This window comes from Anomalospiza imberbis, chromosome 7 (genome assembly GCF_031753505.1).
Source record: "Anomalospiza imberbis isolate Cuckoo-Finch-1a 21T00152 chromosome 7, ASM3175350v1, whole genome shotgun sequence".
NCBI lineage: Eukaryota > Metazoa > Chordata > Aves > Passeriformes > Viduidae > Anomalospiza > Anomalospiza imberbis.
Genome location: NC_089687.1, coordinates 6,584,780 through 6,609,652, shown reverse-complemented (window position 1 = coordinate 6,609,652; position 24,873 = coordinate 6,584,780). Strand labels below are relative to the sequence as shown.

Genomic DNA, 24,873 nt, shown 5'->3' with positions numbered 1-24,873 from the left:
TCCCATAAGATAACAAAATAGACTGAGATCTGGTCAGGCTGAGTTGTTCAATCTGAAGCAGTGGGTTTAACTTTGTCAGTCACTGTAGCAAATTACAAGAAGACAGAAACCTGATTTGGTGGACTGATCATCCATGGTGTATTTCCAACATAAGAGGCATTAGGATTTTCCAACCTCCAGCACTACACAAGACCATGTGTTGAATGGTTTAAAGTCAGACATTTATATGGTGGCGTTTGTGGCCAAGTCCTCTGGGAATCTGTCCTTAGCTCTGTGCTGCCAGGTGGCCCTTGAAAGGAGTCCTTGCAGCAGCAGGAGAGATGTCAAGGCTATTTCTGCAGAATGAATTGGATTGTGTGATAATGTAAGTTTGTAAGTTTGTACAAAAGGAATACCAGAAAGCAGATTGCCTTAAGAACAAAATTAGAGCTAGCTGTGAGTTTTCTTTGGAAGCAGTAATGTAGAAGAAATGGCTTATGAATCCCAATAGCTGTGCAGAGAATGATTGCAAAAACAAATTTAGTTCTTCCCTGGAGGGTGGAGAAATGTGTTGGAGAGTTAGAAGTGGGAATCTGTTACAAGTTCTGATGCTGGAGTGCAGTTCTGTGGGGCACAGGTCTCCCATGGCCCTCTGTAACAACTCACACAAGGCAATTTCTTCACCCATTTTGCCTCCTTTCCCAAACTATCTTTGGGAAAGCATGGAAGAGCTCTTCATATGTGCCAATCACCTGCTGAATTTGGGACTAATATGCCTCCAGCCCCACACTCTGAAGCATTAATTGTGCTTGGGATGTGTGGGAGGTCCAGTGGCTCAGAGAAGGAAGAACCTACCTGCACGGGTGTCTCTGGCAGCAGAAGAATCACCCCTGATGCTTCCCCTTCCTGGAAGAGTCACTGCTTCATTGTATCCATGATTGCGACTAAAAAGTGGCTTCCAGTTTAGTTTTAAGAAACAGGTCAAATTAAATTCAGGATAATGTTGCTGGTGATATTTGAAGAATCACAATTTTCAATTATTAGAAAATGTTAGGCTTGACAGGATGAAAAATTCATGTACTTAACTAGGGAGTGGTGTGAGTTTGGGGATTACTCCATGGTCTTGTCTGTGACTGTTCATCAGTCACCCCTTCACACCAGCAGCTCCAGCAGGGTGAAATTCCTGACACAGGGGGGTGCAGGAGGCACTTAGCAAGGCACCACTGGCTGCTTCTCCTCAGAAGGCTGTGATGGAAGAGGGTGACAGACCAAAGAAATTGTCTCAAGCAGATGAATTTATATTCTGATCTAGGTTTCTATTTTCAATTGCAACATGAAGCAAGATACTGCTTCTCCCTGAGAAACCCAGATAAGAGCCTTGCATATTTTTAATACTTGTTAAAAAGCACTGGCAGCCATTTACTAAAAGGTACTGTGAAAGTATGAGCTTAAAAATTTATTGTGAGAGGAAGAACATAACTGTGATATGTTTGATCTTTTACCTTTGTAACACTTAACTCTATTCTCTTGCCATCATTTGTGTAAACATCAGGTTGTTCTGACTCTATGTTCTAATACAAAGCACAAGCACTAGCAAAGGGTGATCCAGTTCAGCCCTTTTTAAGGACGAGCTGTTTTCATATGAATGAAAGTTGTTATTATGAGTAACTGTCGTGGTTTGACATGGAAGTGAATTTTTTCAGGAAGTTGGGTCAAACCAATCAGTAGTCAAGTTTGGATATTGGCACCTGAAGTGACCACTGAAGATAGGGATACGCCTCTGAGAACACAGTGGGTTAAAAGCAAGAACTCCCAAGAGCTCTCTCTCTTTGGTTCCGGTCAAGGTGCTGTGCAGATCTCCCCTGCCCAGCCATGGGGCTGGGTGGGGGAGGGGGGGCAATGAGGCCTGGTCGAGGTGAGCCGAGGGGTAGAAGGACTGGAACCGAGCCAGCTCCTGTGGACGGAAGGGTGGAGAGAAGTGGAGATGTCTTTGTCATTCCCCCCCTCCAGAGGGAAGAGACAGAGAGTCCGGACGGCACCTGTAAATTTGCCAGCGCAGAGGAGAAGGAGGTGGGGGAAGGCGCCCAGCCTTGGCCTTGGGAATCGGCTGCTGGGCAGAGATATCAGCCGTCCAGGGAGTCTGAACTTTTAACCCTTCCCTGGGAAATGAAGGCTTTGTAAAATATTACTCCTCCTTGATTTGAAGTAGAAGAGAGACAGTCTGGGATCCGAGATGATGGAAGAGGAAATTGTTGAGTTGGAAGGAGATGATGGAGTGGCTTGTGGCTGGACTTTTCTTGTTGGCCATAGACTGAACCAAATTCTCCTGACAGAGGCTGCACTTAGGGGGGTGCGTTGGTGAGCCAAGAGACCTGTTTCAGTGATTACCAACAGAAGAGTGGAGAGAACAGAGGAGAGTTGAAGAAGGTGTGGAGAGGCCCTCTGTCTTCGAGGAAGAAGAAGAGGAGAAGAAGATCTCTGTTCTTGGACCTTCGGCCCCAGGGGAAAATGGGGGGGACTGTAGTCCCGAGATGAGAAGCTGAACTGTTGTTTCTTTTGGTCCATGGCAAAGCATCCTTAAAGGAGCCCTATGAGCAGTCTGTCCATGCACAGTGGTGAGAGCACTGTGACATGGAAAGGAGAGTGTCACCATGGCAGATTTTCTCTGGGCGGTTGCCATGTGTGGCATGGAAACACAAGGGTGGCAATTGTGTTTCCTGGGGAGTCTGTGGCACAGGAGAGACTCCTGTCTCCCTTGATGGACTGAGTATTTGATTATCTGAAGGGTGGCAACTTGATCAGGATCCTGGGTGGTGTCTCACTGTGGTTTAGTTTGGAAATTAGGTGGGAGGAGGAGGGGTGTTTAGGGAGGTCTTCATCCAGGATTTAGTGTTTGTAGTTTTATAGTAGTAGTAGATTAATAAAGTTATTTTCTTTGTTATTAAGCTTGGGCCTGCTCTGCTCTGTTCCTGATTGCATCTCACAGCAATTATTTAGGAAGGTGTATTTTTCATGGGGGTGCTGGCATTGTGCCAGTGTCAAACCATGACAGTAACAATTAAATAAATCTTCAAAAAGTTGAACTTTCTAAGCAAAGTAAAATAACCCAGTGGAGAGGGAGTGGGAGGAGAAGGCATGGGGCTGAACGTTAGTTTCTATTGACTTATGTTGGTTTTTCTGATAGGAAGCCCAGCCTCAGCATGTAGGCCTTTGAGAAATATTCTTACCTTTTTCCCAAATGCATTAAACTGGCAGGATTAATCAGGTTTTGATGGTTTGGAGCATTTTCCTGTTTGTTCGGCTTTCTCTTGTTTAATCAAAATTTGGTGACAATTTCCTCTTCTACAATGACGGCTTGGGATGGGTGATCAGAGTTAGGGCTAGGAGTATGTTCAGTCCAAATGCCAGCAGAGACCTGCTGCAAACAGGGTGGGATTAAGAGAGTTTTATAGGGGAAGAGAAGTTAAAATATTTTTCAGCAGTTTTCCAGTCAAGTAGGTCATATTTAATTAGATGCTACAGTTTTTATAGCATGAAATCACAAGAAAGTGCCCTTTGGTACCCAGTTCTGGTGTATCACACTTTGAAGTAGAGCTGGTGGTAGTAGCAGAACTGGCTGTTCAGATGGTGATTCCTTTTTTTAGCTCTTGTTGGGGAAGGAAGTATGCAAATGATTACTTGCTGAGATCCTTTGACTAAATTGCTGTGTGCATTACTTGGAATGAGTTTAGAAGTTGCAGTCACTTTTCTAGTGAAGAAATGTCAGACTATGAAAATTTCCTTAATTTACTGATAGTTTTGTAGAGTGTTATTGTAACATGGAGGATAACACATTGGTGAATCCAAGTCAGGAACAATTTCTTAATAGGACAGAAACATTTCTTTCTCAAATAAAGGTTGCACAGCTACTTGGTGAATGGTGAGTGTAGAGCGTTTTGTAGTGACAAATCAATTGCTCATTTGAATTGCACACAGGTTTATGAGGCAAGGAATGCAAAGACTTGTTCTGGACTCCTTAAGGTGAATTCTCAAGACTAGGAAAGAATCAGATGAGAGAGTTCCTTGCTGATGACTGGGCATAGTGTTTATCAGATGTGGTTATAGATCCTGTCCAAAGCTGAGAAGGCTTCATTGACACCGAGTTGTTGTTTAGTGGGTGTTCATGAATTCGGAAGTTTAATTGAACATTTATTGTGGGGAAAAGTCATAATGAAAGGGAGAGCTGGTAAAACTCTCAATGACTTGTTTTTCCCTCATTTGAAAAAGTTGTTGCCCCAAAGCTGCAGATGGGAACTCCTGTTGGGCAAAGCCTGGGTGGTGCAGGGCTCCCCCTGTGCCAGCACGGGCACGAGTGGCTGCGGGCTGGGCACGGGAACAGGCTCCAGCCTGGTGGATCCTGGCTAAATTTAACTCTGGCTGCATTCCACGGGTGAGATCAAGGCTGTGCAATGACACAAGAACAGAGCTTGGAGCAAGAGCCTGGATGTGGGTAAGAAGGGGTTTGAGGGAAGAGTGAGGACTTGTGTGGGAAAGGATTAAGGTGCAGGGCAGAAGAGGGATAGGCTAGAGTGAGTGAGGGGCATTTCTCTGGATTGGGAAGGACTAGAGGTTGTTGGGAATGTGGAGGTGACAGTATGGACTCAGCTGGCATCTAGGGGAGCAGAATTGTCATTTGAGGGAGTTAAAAGGTGACAGGGGAGTCTGGCTCTGACAGGACTTGGCCACTGCTCCTGTGGGAGTCCCTCAGGCACGGTGACTCCATTGCTCCCAAACTCCTCGGCTCTGGCAGTCTGAAATGTGTTGGTCCTCCACTGACAACCTCCTGAAACAGTAAAGGGGCATGAAAAACAAACTGCAGTCTTGTACTGTTCAGGGTATTTAGGGGACCATGATGTCGCTAATTTCAGAGGGAAACTTTGCTGTATTTGAGAAACAGGTTTTATAATAGTTCACCTACTGGTATGAAACCATGGATTTTGAGGTGATTGCACACAAAGCTACTCTATCAAAATACACAGGAAGTTATGAAACTATGCCTTGATGACAAGTCTGCAAACTTTGCTTTGATATATTGTACTGTAAATATTTCCCTTTTTTGTGGATCTGGAAATGCTGGTCTTAGAAATTTTTGGTTTGTTTTGTTTTTTCTTTGTATGAACCAAATAAAAACTTGAAACAAGCTTTTACATTAAAGAACAGTGAAGAATGGGGAGGAAAAAAGCATTGTGGATGAAACATGACTTTAAAACATAGCAACAGAATAAAATTTATACATCTGACAAACCGGAATATTTTCTTACATGTATGGAGCAAGATACTTTGAATTCATTTTGCAATAGCATTCAGGGCCTGTAAGTGTGTGTAAATTCTAAAATGTCTGTGATCCTTTCTCTGCCTTCTCTGTACACTCTGATTTACTGATAAATAATTTCATTGTGTGGTCACATGGATCACATGGGGAATCAGAAAGAATATGTAAACAATTTTTTTGTTGTTGCTTCATTATTTTGCAGGTAATATAGTACAGAACAGTTCCCCTGCAGGTATTGCTTGAAATAATTTGTGTGGTGACTGATTTTTACTTTTTGACAGGAGAAAATTCAGATCCAGTTGTCACAGTCTTTTGAAAAAGAAGAAAAACCTGCAAAAGATGAATCAGAAAAGGAAAAATCCAGTGATAAACTGTCCAGAAAAATGTTATCAAGAGGTTTGCTCTCTCTCCTCGTGTTATTCAATCTACTGTATAGATAAAGAACATATGAAAATACAGTTCTGCTTCTAGGTCTTCATTGCATAAACATTGTGGGTTTTTTTAAATTTTATTTGCAAATTAAGCAAATAGATCAGACACCTTTGAGCTAGAGGAGGAATTGGTCCCTGAGGAAAGAGAGCTTTAGAGACTTCATCAAACACTCCAGCAAATGCTTTTCTTTTCTGTCCTGTCTGACTGTGCAGAGCAGCATAAAAAGCCAGCTGTGTTGTCTCACTTGTGTCCAAGGGTTCTTTAAGCTGACTTTACGAGCCAGTGGAAGCTCCTGTCTTGTTCCTGGGCTTTGTTGTTACAGGACTTGTGAAACTGAAGTGAGAGTGGCACAGCTCCCTTTGTACTTTCTCTGATCCTCATTCAACAGGGGTCAGTCTTCTCCTTTGTTTATTTTACTTTTGATAGTATCTAGATTTTTTTCAGTAAAATTTTGGAGTAAGAGTAGAACTGCATAAAAAAAAAGGACAAGTATGTTTTCACTTAAATATTCCTGCATTCTGGATTAGAGTTACAGTCTATGTGCTGAAAATCTTTGGGTTTTAATCTGAAAGAGAGCTGTGAAATCAATGACAAACTATCAGTTTATGTCCATGCTGCCTAATGCCTCCTATAGGTAGAAGACTTTATGCATTTAAGTTGGCAAATCATTTTACAGCTCTTGCTTTAAATATCCATAATGTTTACCTAAATATCTTAGAGTATAGGAAATACCTTTAGGGCTGGAATTCTTTTTGAGACAAGTGGCACTTGCCCATCTCATGTCCCACAATTCCCTAAGGCATTCCTCATGAGGAATTTCAGTGCAGCTTGTCCCAGCTGGCAGCCAGGTACTTGTGAAATAAAAAGCACTAGGATGGAGAACTTAACCAGCATTTATAAATCTCAGTCTTTGAAATGATACCTTAAACACCACCCCCAAATACCCAACAGGTAATGATGGGGGGTTGAGAGCAAAGTGACAAAATGCCTGTGGTAGAGGTGGCTGTTCTGAATTCAACCACTCTCTCGTCTGAAGATTAATTACTTCCCAGTGTAGGATATGCCAAAATAGAAAATTATGGAATTTTAGCGTCAGTTCTAGTAATTATAACTAAATCATTGCTCACTTGCAAATTAGAAACATTGAATTAAATAATTATTTAATCTTGACGTTTTTACCAGGGATAGCCTTTTTTTGCCTTCTCCTCTTCAGAATCAAAAGTAATTCCAAACCATAAATGCTCAGACTTGGTTGGTTTCACTTAAACTCTCTGGACAGCTGGAAGAGCTGGGACCTGGGCATAAGTTTGAGTTATGCCTAACTAAGTTGAGACTAGGTTTACACATAAGTAGTTCTTGGAAGACATGTAGTTCCAAAAATGCTGTTCCAACACTTGTTGGTTTGAATCCTAGTACCTGGAACCCAAAGGTGCTTGTGTAAAGGAAGATTTGGGGTTAAATCATTCCTTCCAGGGACAGATTTTAGGGGATAGTATGTAACTGAATACTTTCCTTCACTGAAACCAGAAAGGAGGGGGAAGGTTGAGATTTCTTTTGGAAACATCTAAACATGATATTGTGCAAACAAAGCCCAACAGAGCAAGGATTTTTTATTAATGCAAAGCACCACCTTGTGAAGGTTAAACTGTTACATTCTGAATTACAAAATTTCTTTGGGCAACATCCAGTAGTTGGGTAGATGGGCTGCTGCTGCTCCACAGATGTGTACACACACTGCAGTGTAGGACAGTGAGAAAATGTGGCAGGCTGGTGGAAATCAGGTCTCTCAGGGTGATTACCTGCTTCACAACATACGGCCAGTTGTTGTTAACAGTGGTGTTATTGAAACTTCAGCTTCTGCATTACCCTTGGATTAGGGGATAGTGGGTGGTGGTGGGTTTTCGGTTTTGTTTTTGACTTGTGGGCCTTTTTCTTGGAAACTGGAAGCATTTAATTTTGGCAATAATGTACTTAATGGTTATATAGTATTGATCCATATATAGTATGTTTAGCAATAATTGGAAAACAGATTCCTCAGAGTGTAATTTTGCTCTCTTCCCCCTTACCCTTAGATTCCAGCCAGGAGTATACAGATTCCACTGGTATAGATCTTCATGAATTTTTAGTAAATACATTAAAAAACAATCCCAGGTAAGAATCAATAATGTCAACTTTCTTTATGTTTTTCTTTATTCTTGTTGCCTGAGGCATCACACTACCTGTTTTTTTGTTTGTGGTTTTATTTTTCCCCCCTCTTAAATGTCTAACCCCCCCATGTCAGTTATTCAGGGTGAGATTCTGTTGCACAGACTGTCTAAAACACCACTGTAATTGTTTTGCTTTTTGAGCAGAGGTTCAGGACACTCAAGTGGTTTAAATGCTTTTAATGCTTAATATGCAAATGATGTGTTCAGTCTGTGTGCAATTCTTTCTCTGAATGGGCGTTCGTACATTGTCTCTAAACCTTGTACTGTCTTGGCACCTGCTTGTTAGAGACCAAACTGCCTTCTCTGACCCTAATCTGTCTTGCACTGAATTTATAGATAAAGGCATTTTTTTAAGCTGTACCATATAACCGTAGTTAGAGATTTTCATTCTGCACATCAGAAACCAAATCTGACCTAATCCAAGTCCATCATTTGGTAGCAACAGAGCTGACCTGGTTCTGTTTGCTCTGAGGTTTGCAGTCTGTCCCTGTCTTGTTTGTTCTTTCCCTCACTGGGGTTTTGTGCTGGCTTTGTGGCTGTAGTGCAAGGCAAGAAATTAACTTGGTGCAATTGTGCTCTGCCACAAAAGCAATTTCACTGCTATTTGTTATTCATTCATATTATAGGTAGGACTTCCAATGTGATAATTTATTTGGATTCCACTTTATTCAGAATAAATGTGACATGAGCCTTCATATGGCCAAAGCCACAATCCTGTAGAGTAAAATTAGAAAGCACGGACCTCTGTGAGACTTAGTAGATGGTTCCTGTTTGAAGCCATGAAGCATCCCAGTGGAAATAAGGAATTGTAAGTGAAGATCTCCATGTGTTTCCATGCACAGTGACTGGGAAGCTTGGTTACTTGATGTGCACAGATTATGAACTGTGCATCACTGGATTTCATTGCATCTTAATAGTTTACTGGAACTGGTGCAAGCAGTTTCAGGAAAAGTGTTCCTTCCTACCACCTTGAGTTTTAGCTTTTTTGTATTTCTAATACGTCAGCACATTGCCACATGTGCCAGCTTTAAGCCCTTGGTTGCTGGTGATGTGCCCTATCACTTTCTCAGTGATCCCCTAATGTGCTTCACAATCCAAAGGCCAGCTGAGGCCTCTGCACACTCCCTGCCCACACCAACCAACAAGGAACAACCTCAGCCCTGCTTTTCCTCCTGGAGCCTGTCTTTTCTCCATGACTGCACTTCCTGCAGAGCCTCCTGGGCAGGGACTTCTTGGAGGATCTGTGTACTCCGATATCTGAGAGCAAAACAGCATGGTTTAATACAAAATAGCAAAAAAAGAATGCTTTGTCCTAAAAATTCTGCATTTGACACTTGCTGGTCCTATTTCCAGTCTGCCATCATCCCTTGATCACAGCTCTGATCTGTGTATTCTTAAGATGAATACAACTGCAGTTATTGGAGTGTCTCATATGTGAGTTGCTGTGTTTTTATTTTCAGGGACAGAATGATGCTGCTGAAATTAGAACAGGAAATTTTAGATTTCATTGGTAATAATGAGTAAGTACTGTACTCTCATAGGAAAAAAGAATTCAAGAGTGTTCCTGTTTATTTAATAAAGCTACTATTCCTTTCTTCCAGAGTACCAAGAAAAAAGTTTCCCCCAATGACATCTTACCATAGAATGCTGTTACACAGGGTAGCTGCTTACTTTGGATTAGAGCACAACGTGGACCAGAGTGGGAAGTCAGTCATAGTAAATAAAACTAGCAGTACAAGAATGTAAGTGTCAAAGCCTTGAAAAACCCTTTTGATGCATAGCTCTAACGCCTGGGATGTGTGAGGCAGTGATGCCATAGCAGGTGAGCTCTGTCTCCTCACTGGGAGCAGGCGTCAAGGAGAAGTGGTTGAGAGCTCTTTATGTTCTTGCTGTGTAATAATGTGATCTGTTTCATGTTTGAATTCTTTTGGGGAAAGAAGGATGTTATCTCTGAGTTAATTTTTGTTGCTTTTCTGGCAGAGATGCATTGCTAATTTTGTTTCTGTGAAATACGAATTTATAGCAACTGTTTATTTGTTTAAAGATTTACAGCAGTAAAGTGTACAAAGTGCATTCTTTGTTTGTTTTGGATAGCGGAGCCAGCTCTTATCTTAGAACAGGGTCATTTCTGATTTGGTGAAGGGAGGGGACTTGCACAGCTGTGGCTTTTGTATTGTAAAATTCTGCCGGGAAAATTCAGCTGTTAAAGTTCTTCTGTTGGAATAATGTTGCTTACAGATCTGTCATGGCCTTACAGATAAACACAGTAGGGAAGACAGACATCAGTGGAAATGTCAACCAGGTTAACAAGCCATGGTGTGCTGCTTTACTGTGAGGGCTGGGGAGTTCTTGGAGAAACCCCCAGGAAAATCCATATTGCAGAGAAGATAGCACTGGGGCCACAGCAACTCTGAAACCTGTGCGGGATTGAGGTTTTCATTCAAGGGACCCAGCTGTTCTCTCCATTCTCTGCACTTGCTCTGTCTCCTCACTCTCTCTCAGAAAGACAAAGTTCTAATGTGTTGACATATTTATGCCACCTAGTTTCTAGTTTTAACTTAGAGCATTTGCCTGACACTGTTTTTTGTTGGTCTTGAACATGAAAACAGGAGTTTACAGTACCTGCATATCCTAATCTCAATCTCTAGGTACACTCTTTATAGCTTTGGGAGAAAAAAATCTAATTATCCACCCTGTTTTGGAGTCAGTAGGACTGGAATGATATTTCACACACTGAAATTTCACTTAAGTAAACAATTTGTCCTCAGAAGTTTTAGAAATATATAGAGAGCCTAAATATATGTTGAATACTTGTATTATTTATGTATGTGTTTTTGCTTTGGCTGTACAATCTATATCTAAATTGACCTAGAAAGCCAGACATTTCAAATCTGTTGCCTTTGCATCTACCAGCATCTCTAGACTGAATCTTCAGTCTACCACTTCAGCTGTGGAATAAGAACTAATAAAAGATGATTTCATTTTCATGCTTTAAAAAAAAAAAAATTAGACCATATTTAAATAGCTTGTGGCCTCTGAAAGCCCCTGTAGGTGTAGTTACTAATTAGCAGGCATTTCATCTAACCTGCAGACATAAAGATTCTTGATGTTTTCAATATTCTTATTTTAAATCACTTTGGATACAAAATAAGAATTTAGAAAGAAAACCTTGGAGATCTGCTCCATGTGGAATAAAGCCAAACTTACCTTTTCCTCATAGGCAGGTTCGCGGCTCCCTCGCCGAGCAGGGATGTTACTGACATCAACCACCCAGTGCACACTGGCACGTCTCAGTGGAGTGGGAGTTGGTGATTGCAGGGCAGTAAATTCAGAGACCTTTAAAAGAAAGAGGTAAGACAGTCTAAAGGTTCTCTGAAATGCCTGCTAATTATGTTTGGGCAGCCAGTACCCAATAGGCAGGGCTGGATGTTTCGTAGAAAGAGCTCCCCTCACTCCATCCGGAAATCCTAGGTAATGATAAATAACAAAAATAGAGAAGAGCATACATTTATTCTGTCCTCTATTAGACAAATATTTCCTGCTTGTCTGAGCTCTTCTCTTACGATAGCAGTAGTTTTATTATTCAGCTACTTGGTATCTCTCTTTAATAAAAAGGGTTTGCAAAATACCACTTTTTCTTTCACAAAGTAGATAAAATACCAAAGCAATATTTATAATCTGTTGCTTCACTCTCTCCCTATGACTGTGTGAAGCTCTTGCTTGCCTGCATTATACTGTTCTTCTCTTACTCATTTCTACTTAATTTTGTTTTAGAAGTTTCTAAGTTTCAGTGCTTTCTCCTCTACCTTCTTTCTTCTGTTTTCCCTTGAAATGAACTCTGAGGTATTGCGGCTCTAGCGGCAAACACCTGTCTTCACTTCTGTGCATGCCCAATATCCATTGCATGGCACCAGCTGGGATTCAAAAGCACTTCTGATTCCCCAAGGGCATGTGGTTTGCTTCCCACCTTAACTGGAAGTTGCAGCAAAAGCTTTGAAGGAGGAAGAGGTTTTTAAAAGCAGGTTTGTTATGCCTCAGGACAGGACTTGTCAGGGGTGCACCTCATGTTTTCCATTGCCCAGACAGCCAAAATCTATTATTTCAGTTAGAATATTAAGTATATTTTAAATTATTCTTGAATATATTTCAGTTTGTTCCACTGTGTGTACAGTATGTTTACAAAACCATAAATGTTTTCTTTGTAACAACTTTTCTCAGACCTGACCAAAAGTTTTGTGAGCATATAAAAGATGAGAAGAGCGATGACTTCCAGAAGCGGTACATCCTTAAGAGAGATAACTCTAGTTTAGACAAAGATGACAACCAGGTAAAGCACACGTGGCTTATTCCTTCCACTTGCTGTGTTTGACTGTGCTTTCTTACTGTTTTCCTCTGTAAAATAACACTGTACTACTTAATTTAGATGAGAATACGATTAAAGGATGACAGAAGAAGTAAATCCATAGAAGAACGTGAAGAAGAATATCAGAGAGCTAGAGAAAGGATATTTGCACAAGATGTATGTATGAAAACCAGTCTGGCACTGTTTTCTACGAGCCCTTCACACACATACATGCACAGGTGGCTTTCCAGGAAACTTCTGTTTCTGAATGACACTGAGCAGATTAGCGAGTGTGGCCTGAGTGAGCTTTAAATGATATTGCAGTTACTGAGAAATCTTCTGTTTTCTCTAATTGCTGCTGCATGAAACTCAAACAACCCAAGAATTATTGAGGAGTGTTCTGTAGTGTTAGCTAGCTCAATGTGTTCCCCCCCTTTGCATTGTTTCGCCCCTCACTGCAATTTAAGTTACAGAGTTTTGGTACTGCAATCATTTGCTCAGAGCAATAATTAAAAGAAAAAATCCCAAGCAAATTAAAAACCAAAAAAACTATTTTCTTGCTTGTATCTATAGCAACCACATTATGAGTGGTCACAGTAAAATGATTTGAGGTCCCATATGTGAAATTCCTGTCAGGAATCTAGCAGTCTGCTCTCCTGACTGGAGATACTCTGCAGGACAACAATACAGGCTACAATTAAATTGCAAATAGTGATTATATTGAGTAAAACAGAACAAATATTTTTTTAAAAATATGTGTTACTTTTAATAATTCTGACATTTATCTCTAACTCTTACACATCCAAAACCAGATTCTGAAGAGAGTAATGAGCTCCTGAGAGGCTAATTTTTTTTTTTTGTTCACTTTAGTTACACACAAGAAGAATGGACTTTTGGATATAAAATAACATTTTCTTTTTGCATCTTAATTTACTATGTATTACACCCTTAGAAGCTTTGTGCCAGATGTTGGGAGTCAGTCAAGGACAGCGTAATTTGAGTCAGGAGCAGCCTTTTTGGTTCTGTTCCGTGTGCTCTGTAGCTTACCCAGACTGGTACCCAGGGCACCGAGCAGTTACTGCAGCAGCCGTGGCCTTTCCCCCTCCACCCTTCCCAGAAGACAAGGCAGCTCAGGTGCCATGACAGCAAGTGACAGAAGGCACCAAAGGCCCAGTGCAAGGACTGTAACTTCAGAAAAAGTCTGATAGAATCCAACTGAGCAGCATTGTAACTATCCTCATGCTGACTTTGATTCCCTGCACATGGGCCTTTTTATATTGTCTTGTTTCCTTATGGAAATTATCCATCGACAGGTAAAGTTTTTCAGGCACTGAATATAAAGAGGGTGCTGTAGAAGTCTGTGTATAATGCAGAAGACTCCAGATTGCTGTGTGTGTGTGTGTAGTAGGGGTTCTAGATGCCATTCATTTTAATTTCTGCACTTCTTTGCCCCTCAGTCCCTGTGTTCCCAAGAGAATTATTTCACTGATAAAAGGTAAGAAAATTTGCTGTTTAATTCTGTTTTGTCTTCCTATTTTCTTAATAAATATTAAGCTATATTTTTAAAATGTCAACAGAATCCAGGAGGAAGAAACTAATAGTACACAACAAAGACGACAGATACTTAGGTATTTGATGCTTTCTTTAAAAAAAAAAAAAAAAAACCAAAGTATTCTGCATGCACTTACCTTTTCTTTCTTGTTTTTTGTTTTCTTTTTTCTTCTTTACCCTTCATTTCCAAGCGCTGCTTATGCTAACAGTTCAGTTTGTACCTTGCAGAATCAATAAGGAGGCATCGGGGAGATCGGCCAACAGCCACCAGAGCAGCACGGAGACGGAGCCGCGGCCCTGGAGCAGCACCGACTCCGACAGCTCCCTGCGCAACCTGAAGCCCGCGGTCACCAAGGCCAGCAGCTTCAGCGGCATCTCGGTGCTGAGCCGCGGGGACAGCTCTGGCAGCAGCAAGAGCACGGGCAGGCTGTCCAAGACAGGTACAGCAGCCTCGGGGCAGGCTCTGGGGCTGAGCCGGGTGGGCGTGGCTGGTGTTGGGGACGCTCCATGCATCCCATTCCCTCGGGATGCAGGGGCTGCAATTACCCTGGACACCTACAGACCCAGCCCTAGAGCTGTAATGTGACAAATGCGGCGAACACTTCCGGCTTTGGAAGGAGAATTTTCAAGTGTATCGTAGATGGCTTGAAGTTCAAAGCTTTCCATCTCATGCAAAGGGGTTGAAAACATTTTTTACCAGAAATATTTTAGTATAAAATATTTGGGGTTCAGGTCTCCATTTCCAGTGGGGCAAAACTGCATTGCACCATCTTAGGAAGCTCTGCACTGCTATCCTACTAGCTCAGATAAAACAGCATTAAAGCCTATGAATTGCTAGTTATTTTTATTGTGTTCTCTTTCTTCTGTTAAATCAAAATGAACATGGCTCAAATGCTTACTTAATTTTGAGACTGCTGAGAAATGAGGTCAGTGGAATGAAGTTTACTGTTTAATTTTCAAATTCAAAAATGTTGGGGGAAAAAGAAGAGTCAGGATTTCAAAGGGGGTTAACTTGTAATTAATGTGAAAACAAAATCTCAGAAAATATGGGAATGAATCTTCTGGCGGTCAAAATGAAATTTAGTAAATATTTGTATTTCAAATGCCAACATAATTTGTTCCAGTTGCTAATCTCTGGAGAATTTTCAGGCTTGTAATACATGGGTGCGTTATTGGTGGCTGTTTCAGAATTTGAAACAGAACTATAAAAAAGCAGAATATAATTGCTTACCCTATTAGAATTGGCTTTGATCTTATTTATAAAACTGGTTTCTAAAGAGGATCCATTTAAATTTTTTGCTTTTCCTTAAACCACTACTACCTTTTAGGTATATGGCCACACTGCTATATATTAATGCAACAAAACAGTAACAAATTCTGTTTGTCCATTGTATACTTGTATTGAAAAAGACCCAAAACAGTTCAAGGTACTCCTGCTGTAAAATTGTGCCATCATATGGAGTTATTCCATTTAGCAGTAGTGATGCTGTTTGGCACAGCTTGAAAAGAAACTACAGCCTGACAATAAAATACATTCTTAGAAATCGTTGTTGGCTAAATTTCAAGAACATAAATGGATTCTTAAAATTTTTGCTGGAGTCTTTATTTTGGCATTCTGAGAATTTGGACATTCCAGGCTGGGAATGCCCACCTTGATGGTTCTTGCTTCATGCAGTTCCAGGTTGTGGTGATTGGCACATGTTGAGCTTGGGTTTGTTCACGTTGTTCGGGGATGTAATTGGCTCTGGTTATAATGGCTTCAGCCTCACTTCCCTGCATAATCTAGACGTGAACACACTTGGAAATGAATCCAAGTAACTCTGCTCAGGCAATTATGGTTTTACTGAGCTGGGATGTGCTGTCTCACCCAGTTTACAATTAATAGCTTTGATTTCACTTCATTCAGCAATAAAAAAGGCCAATGCTTTAAGCTATGCTCTCTTTGTAAACACAAATCAAAGTGTTACAATTAGCATCTTTTATAAGGGATTGCAAAGTAACTTCAAGCAGTACATAAATTCCATCAGAGTGCTTTTTGAGTCTTTCTTTTTCTTCTAGATTGCATAGAGGCTGCTAATGGGGAGTTTGTAAATTTAAACAGCTATATTCTGTTTCCAAGTACTGCAAGTATCATACACTTCTTACAAAGTCTTTGCTAAGTGGTATACCTAAAGCTCCAGGCGTCAGGTGATCTGGGAACAGCAGTTCCACAGACCTCTCCATACTGGACTTTTGGACTATTTCTTTTAGCTGCATGCCTTGGCTTTCAGGAAGCTCAGGGTCTGGTTCTCCACTGCCTTGCAATGTTTATAGTAATTCATATCTGTAAAATGTGTACTGATTTCAATTGGCTATTTCATCCTCCTTTGAAATTTGAATTGTTGCGTAAAGCCAGGCTAAAGCTACCATCTTACCCTCATTTCATTTTTTCTAGCTGTATTCTTGATTTCAGCTTGCAAATTGACAGAGGAGGAAACAAACAGTGTTGAGGGTTTCAGTGTAGTGCAAATTGTCCAGCAGGTGAGTCAGAGAGGATCTGACCCCCAGCAGTGGAAAGACACCGGTCCTTGCTTGCATGCAGGCAGTGTGTGCAGGGCATGAACAGGGACAGCGGGGCCCTGCAGCTGCATTCCCTGCACAGCTGCAGGAGCTGGGGCTGGGAGTTCACTGCCTCAGTGCATCCACTCCACCGTTTTGCAGTAATGACCAATCACTTCCATGAATTCTGGAGGTACAGATATGCATTTTCTGACCAGAAAACCAAGCTAGATATGAAAGCCTTACTTTGCAGTGCAAAGCAGTGCTGAATTGACCCTTGGTTCACAGAAGGGACCTTGTAATGGTATTCCAGAGGAGACGGAGGGGGAGTCCATTGACAAGGCTGCTGTGAATAATGTGCTTTCAGGGTGAGCACTTACAAGTGTATATTTTAAAGTGAGCTTGATGTTACTGTCTCCAGGTAAAACCAATTTCTCATTACTCCTTTCCTAGGTTCAGAGTCTTCTAGTAGTGTAGGGTCCTCCACGGGTTCTCTCTCTCACAGCCAGCAGCCTCTTCCAGTGCCAGCTCTAAGCCAGCCCTCCCCTGGCACGCCTGCCGTGTATCCAACTGTCAGCTCTAGTAACTCTCTTTCCTTTGACGGTGGCATGAGCGGGCAAGTGGCACCTGCTGCTAGCAGTAGCTTCTTTCTGCTTCCCTTGGAAGCAGCGGGCATCCCGCCTGGCAGTGTGCTGGTCAACCCTCAAACAGGTTGGTACATGCTTGGGGGTGTCTCTGTTACACTGGGGAACTTGGAAAAAAAATGCACGAGTGTTTGCATAAGACTTCATGTCAGTATTGTCCTCTGTCCTTTAATTTTCTCTTTGTTTTTTAATGTGGTTGTGGTCATTCAATGCACTTAATTTAACAAGGAAGCATGACTGGAGGATCAAAGGAATGAATAAACTCACATGATTTTCTCTAGAAGAGTTTTAACTTACATGTAAAATTTTAATGAGTGACTTGCACAAAATATGAACATCTTATTATTTACTATCCAGAACACAGAATAACTTAATTGTTTCAGCTTTTTTCAGGAGAGGAAAACATCCTTTCCAGTGCTTCTATAACACAGTTTCAGTGACAGGAGAGAGCCTGAGAAAGGATTTATACTGACTTGAAAGAACTTATCATCCTTCTTTTTTTTCTGATGCAACATACTCGCATCTATATGCTCAAGGCTGAGTTAATACAAGTGAAAGAAAGAAGCACAGAATGAAATGCTATTTCTAAATAGCACTTCTCCTTGTCACTTTAAAACAGGATTAAATCAGTGTCGGTGTAATTGGCCAATACTGGTATTTTTTAGGAAGTAGTAGGAAATTGTTACTTCCTAATGTAGATGCAAGGAGATCTGTAATAACTTGTCTGGATTAAATAACGAGTTAGCATTCTCTGGGCAAACTTTTACTTAAAAATTAGGAAATCCTGAAAATATTAATTGACCTTTTATATAAAAGATCATAATTTTAGGAAATTATATTTTTTAATTTTAGTATAATGACTTGTTTTCATTGTAGAAAAGAAAATACTTCAGGATATATTTACCATCATTCTGTAGATGGACTTATGTTTGAATATAACTGCACATGATGTTTGAAGCAAAATGTTTCTCATTGGGGTTGTTAAATGTAGTAAATAATTTCTTTAACTAGAAGATATAACATTGAAATAGATAATTTCCTCCTTTTCCTTAATATGAATCAATGGCTAAAAATTTGGTTACAAATGAGTTGCTGTAGGACTTAATTTTCATAGATAGCCATTGGATTTGGAGGAGAATGTATTTGTCATCTTAGAGCTAAGTTCATTAGTAGTCTTTCATAATTATGTTAATGTCTAATGAGCTTCTAGTAGAAGACAAAGAACGCTTTGAGAACAAGGAACATTTAGGTGTAGATAAACTTTGATTTCCAATGTACTCAAATCATCGTATTCTGTAGTTGTTCCTCTGGCTTTACCATTCCAAAGCCAGCCAAAGCAGAGATTGGTTCCTCAGAGTTTCTGACAGAGGAGTCTGAGCCTTGGTAATTAGGAAAAGACAGCTCTTAGCCAGCCACGACAAGAAATAAGTAAAGCTCTGGTGATTAGCAGGAAGTAATAGAAGGAAATAAGAAAATCTGAGTCCCTGTTGATGTGAACATTCCCAATTCTTGAGTGTTGAAGAGAAATCTACTAAGCTCAGTTGAGTATCACCTGATGAGCTGCAGTCCAGCTGCTGTAGCTTACGTTCGTGCTCCCTCTGCCATGAATCCCTCAGTCCTTTCTTCAGTAACTGTTCCACTCTTTATGTTGGGCAGTTGCGTTTAAGCTTGATGGCACCAAGAAGTCTGGAGGACCATTAGTCTGCTTTGACAGGGTGCAAAGGCTTTAGGCTCAGTTTAAATCTTTCTGGAAAGGATAAGAACATCTTTAAATCTGAGGAGAGAAAAATTTACATCAGTTTTGGGCCCTTTAAGCATCAGAATAAGCCAATGCAGGACACGTGTCACTAAGCAGGTAGGCACAGGTCCTTGCCAGCGAGGCTGTTGTTCCTTTGATTTGTTTTGGTTTTTTCCAACCCAGGCACAAAAAGAAATCACTGGGTTTTTTTATAATTTACTTTTATGCAGTTTATTTTTCAATTCCTTTTCATTGGCCCATTGCTATAATATTGAGGTTGTAAATTATTAAATAGAAGAATAATTATTTTGAAAGCTAAAAGCGAATTAACCTAAGAATAGGGGACGAGAGTCCTTTATCAGTAATCTCATTAGCAGGCATGGGAATACCAGGGCAGCTGTTGCTTTATATAGTTTTCAAAAAATATTTGCCTTTAAGTTCTCCTGTGTTCTGACTGGTTTTCAAATTGATTAAAGGAGGTAAATTTTTAAAAGATCCTTAAAACAGTATTTTCGTAGAGTTTTCCTTTATTACTCCTGTCATATTCAATCTGCTTGGTTAAAAATCAATTTTCAAGATGAGTAGCATTTAAGAATTTTTTATGTGTGTTCACTGTGTGAAGACTGGGGTATCTTTGTTTAGCTTCAGTGTTTTGGGTTTTAGCTGCATGTAGTCATTGCTGTTATAGCTGTGGGCATTTGGCATGAATCGGTCATATAAACCAGTATGACTTCCCTTGTTTTGCAATGTTATTACTGTATCCATTTTGCCTGCTGTAGGTATGTTTGTGTGTTTTGTCCCAGCTGAGGTGGTGCAGCTGGCTGTGTTTGTTGTCTTTCCCTGGGCAGGTCAGCCGTTCCTCAATCCCGATGGCACTCCGGTTGTGTACAACCCTCCCCTGCCTCAGCAGCCTGTTAGGACCCAAGTGCCTGGAGCTGCACCTCAGCCAGCCCTGCCCAGCCCCACCCAGCACCAGCCCGGAGCAAACCCCGTCCTCTCACAGGTGCACTTGTCAAACACATGCTCAGGGACACTGGGGCTCTCACTCAGCTCTGGGAACAGGGACGGGGGTTATTTATTCTTCTGCCGTGGATGTGAGGAACAGTCACACAGATAAGGATAACTGGGCTTTTTCCCTCCCAGTCCTCACAGCTATCAGCTCTGCTCATACCTGAGCATGGTAGGCAGCCTTTTCTTAACAATACTGAGGAATTTTAGTATGAAAATGTTCTGTAACCAAGAATAAGAGATTCTGCCTTCATCCCTGATTGCAATGTGGCGTTACCCAGGCATTAAAAGCAATATAGTTGGCAGCTGGGAAGAGAGTTAATCCAACTGGAGCCTTGGGCTGCTGGAGGGTTGTTTTTCAGCCAGATGAATTCCTGGGCTGTACAGCACAAGCAGGAGTCATGGCACAGTAGGAGTAAGCTCAGGACTGGTACAGCATGAACATCTCATGAGTAGCACTTCAGCATATTCTGCTCACAAAACGACACACACAAGTACAGAATGTATTTTATCCTTGTCTAGTACAAGAGTTTAGTAAAATAGGCCAGATTAAAGACTGCCCCAGCCCTAGAAGGAGAAGAAAAGCAAAATGCATGGGCAGGAGAAGGGAGGGTTCTCCCTTTCTACAGCAGCTATTTCAGGCACCAAGGTACTGGCTGTAGTCTCCTGTGGTATTTTCAGATGGTTCTTAAATTTTATCAAAACTTATTTATAGAATTTCATCTAAAACTTTTAGCTTTGTTTGCTTTCCCTGTTTAAACCTGTTCAGATAGCTGGGTATGCCACAGTAGAGCTGGTCTGTTTTGAAAAAGGTCTCATTTGTACTCTTTCTAGTTCACAGAAGTGTGTATGTAATATTTGTGATTTTCTTCACAAATTCTGTACTAATTCTCTGATTACCTTCTCAATGTATGCTGGAATTAAACCTGCCTGAAATATTATGAGCAATGATAACTATCTAGAGAAAATATTTTAGTGCTATCGAATAAATGAAAGTAGCATGTTTGAATCCACAGTTAGTAGTAAATTCATTCTTTAAAGCCTTCAGATGCTTTAAAAGAGCTTGTGTTTAAAATGCATTTGGAGCTTTTAGTCTCTCTGAAGGAAACAGTAAATGTTAAATAGAAGCAATTTACTGATATAGCTAATATAGTGTATAACAAATAAAGCAATGGATGTCTTTTGGGAGACTGAGATAGTCAGAGTTACTTTTGTTTTCATTCTATGCAGTTTTAGGCTTAAGAAAAAAGAAGTATCCATTCTATTTCTGAGATTTGGGCAAGTTGCTCTTCTGGAGCGCAGTTGCTTTTCTCTGTTACAGAAGACTTGTTTTCACGTCTCTTACTCTGGTGTTAACCTTGTTCATAACCCTGTTATTTCTGCAGCCTCTGCGGGCTCTGCAGCCTTCCTCCCAGCCTGTCCAGTACTCTGCAGTGTCGTACCCACCCCCGCTCCTGCCAGCCTCCTCTGCACAGCAATACTCTGTGGTATTACACCTTCTCTTCTCCGCTGCTTGCGCAGGCTCCTCTCTGGTGGCTGCTGACCTTTGCTTGGCTGTTTGAGTGCTGTGTGATGGCAGGGTAGTGGCTGGCCCTCAGTGACACAGCACCTGAGTGCCCGAGATGGGAACGTTTCGTGGTCAGCAGGAATACATGCAATTAAGGCTATATCTGTGTATCTCTGTATTTTGAGATACATTATTTCCCTTTCCCTTTGTAAAGAAAGTTTTTCAGTGCTGTTTCATTAGCCAGTCAGTACCTTTTTGTGTCTCTGGATTGACCTCTTTCCATTGCTTCTTATTGTTTCCATGTCTGCTCACTCTTCAGCTGAACTTTATTACATTCTGAGGCATCAGCTGCTCTGATTTTCTGGTTACCTTTTTGTAGCTTCTTTGGTAGAATTTTCAACACTCCCATTTCTCTAGTATCCATTGTTTAATAAGTAGAAACTGGAAATAAAACACCTTAGTCTATCAAAAACCAGGAAAAAAACCAAAAAAGTCACACAAAGTGAAACTGAAACTTAGTAAAGGAGACTTGTCATCCAAGGGAGAATCTGAACTAGATTAGATTGAACTAGGGAGATATGAACAGGTCAAAGTCTGCTCTGATACTCCACTGAGTGCATGTTTGTGTTGAGTTTATGTGGCAAGGTTTTGGAGCAGGGAGCTGCAGGATGGCTTCTGGGAGAACAAAATGAGTTGCCTCATGCTGGACAGAGCCCATTTCAGGCAGCTCCAGGGCTGACCCTGCACAGCCCAAGCTGAGTCAGTCGTTCACACTGGTGGCACCTCTGAGTGTGCTTGGAAAAGGGTGTGAGGGAGAGGAGGGAGAAACAACTCCACAGATATTGAGGCCAGAGGGAGGAAAGCAAGGAGGTGCTCCAGATGCTGGAGCAGAGCCTGCAGCCTGGGGAGGAGACTCTGGTGAAGTAGATTCTCCCCTTGAAGCCCATGAAGGACCGTGGTGGAGTAGATATCCACCTTGCAGCCCTTGGAGCATCCCATGGGTGCTCTGAAGGAAGCTGGAGCCTTCAGAGGCAGGTGTTCTGGTAGGTCTCAAACTAGGGCACTCCATTCCTGAAGGACTTCAGCCTTTGGGAAGAACCCACATTGAAGAGGTTTGTGAAGGATTGTATCCTGAGGGTGGGACCCCCTGCTGGAGCAGAAGAGTGAGGAGGAAGCAGCAGTAGATACACAAGTGGGAACCAATCACAAGCCCCATTCTCCATCCTTTGTGATACTTGGAGGAGGAGGTAGAAGATTTGGGAGTGAAGTTGAGTCTGGGAAGAAGCAGTGGGGTTGAGAGAAGCTGGTTTTAGTTTTGGTTTTATTTCTCACTCTCCTACTCTGCTATTAATTGGCATAATGAAATTAATCTTCCTGTGGTGGTCATTGATGAATGATTTTCCTGTCCTTCTGTCCTTTTCTTGACCCATAAGCCTTTCATCATATTTTCTCCCCCTGTATTGCTAAGGATGAGAGGAAGGGTGGAGTGACTTGGGGGGCACTTAGGAGCCAGCCAAGTTAACTCATCACAGTGTTGTACAGCAGCTAATTTTCAACATTAATCAGAAATGCCTTATAATAAATAGAGTTTTAGCTGAATTCAATTGGGATGTTGCTTCTGAAGTTGAGAGTTTGAATGGATGCTAAAGCAGAGAAGGAAACTCCTCCTTGCTTGTAGTAATTTCAAAGCATTTCACATTCAGGAAATGAGTTCCAATACTAAGTGCCCTGGCAGTTTCAAAAATTTATTCCTGCTGATGGCAACTTATGTAACATAATGAAAAGGGTTGATGGTCTTGGATTGTATTCCAAGGGTAACACCTCTGTGGCTGGCACCTGGAGAGTGCTTTCTCCATTTATTGGGAATGCCATGTTCCAGGCCTGAATCCTGCTTGTACCATACCTGTCACTGCAGGACAAAGTGACCGGGTCAAATTTTACTTACACTGGTAGTGTAACAGAAATCAGTGTGGTATGGCTTGGGTTTATCCTTCAGACATATTTAGAGCAAAGATAAACTCATACGCAGTATCTCCTCTTCAAACTAAGGACTTGGAAAAGCAGAATGTAAAATCCAATGTAGAAATTATAGTTGCATTTAATAGGCACCATTAAGAAATGAAATGCCAAAGTCAGATTACTATCTAATGAAAATAAGGCTTTTTAAGATGTACTAAATACATATGAAAGGTGTACTAAATTAGGTTTTTAGGAGAAATTTCATATTTCCGACAGTAATTAATAATATCTTTAGCCTGGAAACTAAAAAAAACCATAATATCATAAAATGTGAATGTAGCTAATCAGTAAAAGGGGGAGCTTATACTTACTTTTTCTTGATTAATTCCTATCTTCAGAATTATCTAAGACCAAGAGGTCTTGAAATAGTTTTAATGTTCCTGCATGTTTGGAGAGTCCGCTTTCAAAGTATGAGCCAAATCTTCCTGTTTAGCAAAAAACAAGCAATACTAGTTAGTGATCACTTCTCATTTTCAGGATGTTGATAATTTGATGCTGAATTGCTTGCTGAGAAAAGGAGATTGGGGTTACAGTAACAGAAGTTTCAGATTCCACAGGACCCCTGCAGCGCAGAGTGCAATCAGTGGCATCCTTTCAGATGTTAAAACACAGATAAAGAGTAGCCACTGGAACACATTTCTCGCTGTTGTTACTTGATTTCAGATGAAAAGATAATTTATCTTTGCATGTAGTAGATAATAACTAAGTTAGAGGAATGTACCTTTTAACTCAGTATTAGAACTTCATTATGTTAAACTCTTAAAAGCAAAAATTTACTTTGGAATCCTAATGCATCCTGCTGTTTTAACTGGGGTTAGATGTTTTCATTCAAGTTTTGGAGTCCAATCAGAAGATGTTAGTGACACAAAATCTGAACTTTCTTTTTGACAAATGAATTCTCACAATAAGTAGAGGCAGATGTAATCCAGAAGGCAAAATATTTGCAGTGAAAAGAGTGAAGTCTGAACATGGATGTTCTCCATGCTGTCAGCCCTGAAGATAATTTGCTGCTGTTCCATCTTTGCTGTTGTTCTTTGGCTGCTGTTGTTACAGCCTAGTAATGTGAGACGTGCTGTCTGGAACTTACTGAGGTGTTTGGCTGTTTTATTTCGTTTTCCTTGAACGTGCATTTGCAAATGTAGTTTTTCCTGTTTTCCCCACGCCTGCAGCAGGACAACCTGGGATCGCAGTTCAGCCACCTGAGCCTGGCGCGGCAGCCCCCGGCCGAAGGCGCCGAGCCCGCCCCGGCGCTGTTCCAGCCCGGCGTGGTGCTGCAGCCCCCGCAGCAGCCGGGCTACATCCTGACCGCCGCGCCCGCCGCGCCGCAGCCCGCGCCGCAGCCCGCGCCCGCCCCGGCCTACTCGGGCCCCGGGCACCCCGTGGGCCAGCCCGTGCTCCCGCAGCAGGGATATGTGCAGCAGCCCGTGCCACAGGTACCACGGCTGCTATGGCCTCCCGAAAGCTGGGGGGACACCTGGCCCTGCTCTTCTGCTCAGCACCTGTTCGTACAATCTGGGGCTCCCTGTGGAACTGCAGCTCTGCTGTTGTTCTGGGGTTGAGGTCTTTTCTGGGTGTGTGTTTTGTAATGAATGACTTC

General features: G+C 41.5%; 1 protein-coding gene and 1 long non-coding RNA gene across 13 annotated transcripts in view; both read left to right on the top strand.

Moving 5' to 3' along the window:
- R3HDM1 (R3H domain containing 1) overlaps nucleotides 1-24,873 on the top strand; it is a 52,916-nt gene that overhangs the window by 9,930 nt on the left and 18,113 nt on the right. For 6 of the 12 annotated variants that reach the window (XM_068195239.1, XM_068195236.1, XM_068195242.1 and 3 more), the window contains 13 exons: nucleotides 5,572-5,686; nucleotides 7,795-7,873; nucleotides 9,390-9,449; nucleotides 9,531-9,671; nucleotides 12,148-12,256; nucleotides 12,353-12,448; nucleotides 13,729-13,766; nucleotides 13,849-13,899; nucleotides 14,051-14,262; nucleotides 16,814-17,071; nucleotides 19,591-19,745; nucleotides 21,136-21,237; nucleotides 24,446-24,709. In XM_068195239.1, the coding sequence (XP_068051340.1) occupies nucleotides 5,572-5,686; nucleotides 7,795-7,873; nucleotides 9,390-9,449; nucleotides 9,531-9,671; nucleotides 12,148-12,256; nucleotides 12,353-12,448; nucleotides 13,729-13,766; nucleotides 13,849-13,899; nucleotides 14,051-14,262; nucleotides 16,814-17,071; nucleotides 19,591-19,745; nucleotides 21,136-21,237; nucleotides 24,446-24,709 (1,680 nt within the window). Of the gene's footprint in view, nucleotides 1-4,355; nucleotides 4,469-5,571; nucleotides 5,687-7,794; nucleotides 7,874-9,389; nucleotides 9,450-9,530; nucleotides 9,672-11,149; nucleotides 11,281-12,147; nucleotides 12,257-12,352; nucleotides 12,449-13,728; nucleotides 13,767-13,848; nucleotides 13,900-14,050; nucleotides 14,263-16,813; nucleotides 17,072-19,590; nucleotides 19,746-21,135; nucleotides 21,238-24,445; nucleotides 24,710-24,873 lie in introns of those variants that run through there. The other 6 variants (XM_068195244.1, XM_068195237.1, XM_068195243.1 and 3 more) reach the window with 6 other exon arrangements.
- Nucleotides 21,250-23,176, top strand: LOC137476851 (uncharacterized). The gene is made up of 2 exons (XR_011000661.1): nucleotides 21,250-22,714; nucleotides 22,745-23,176. It is a non-coding gene; the product is annotated as an uncharacterized lncRNA (long non-coding RNA).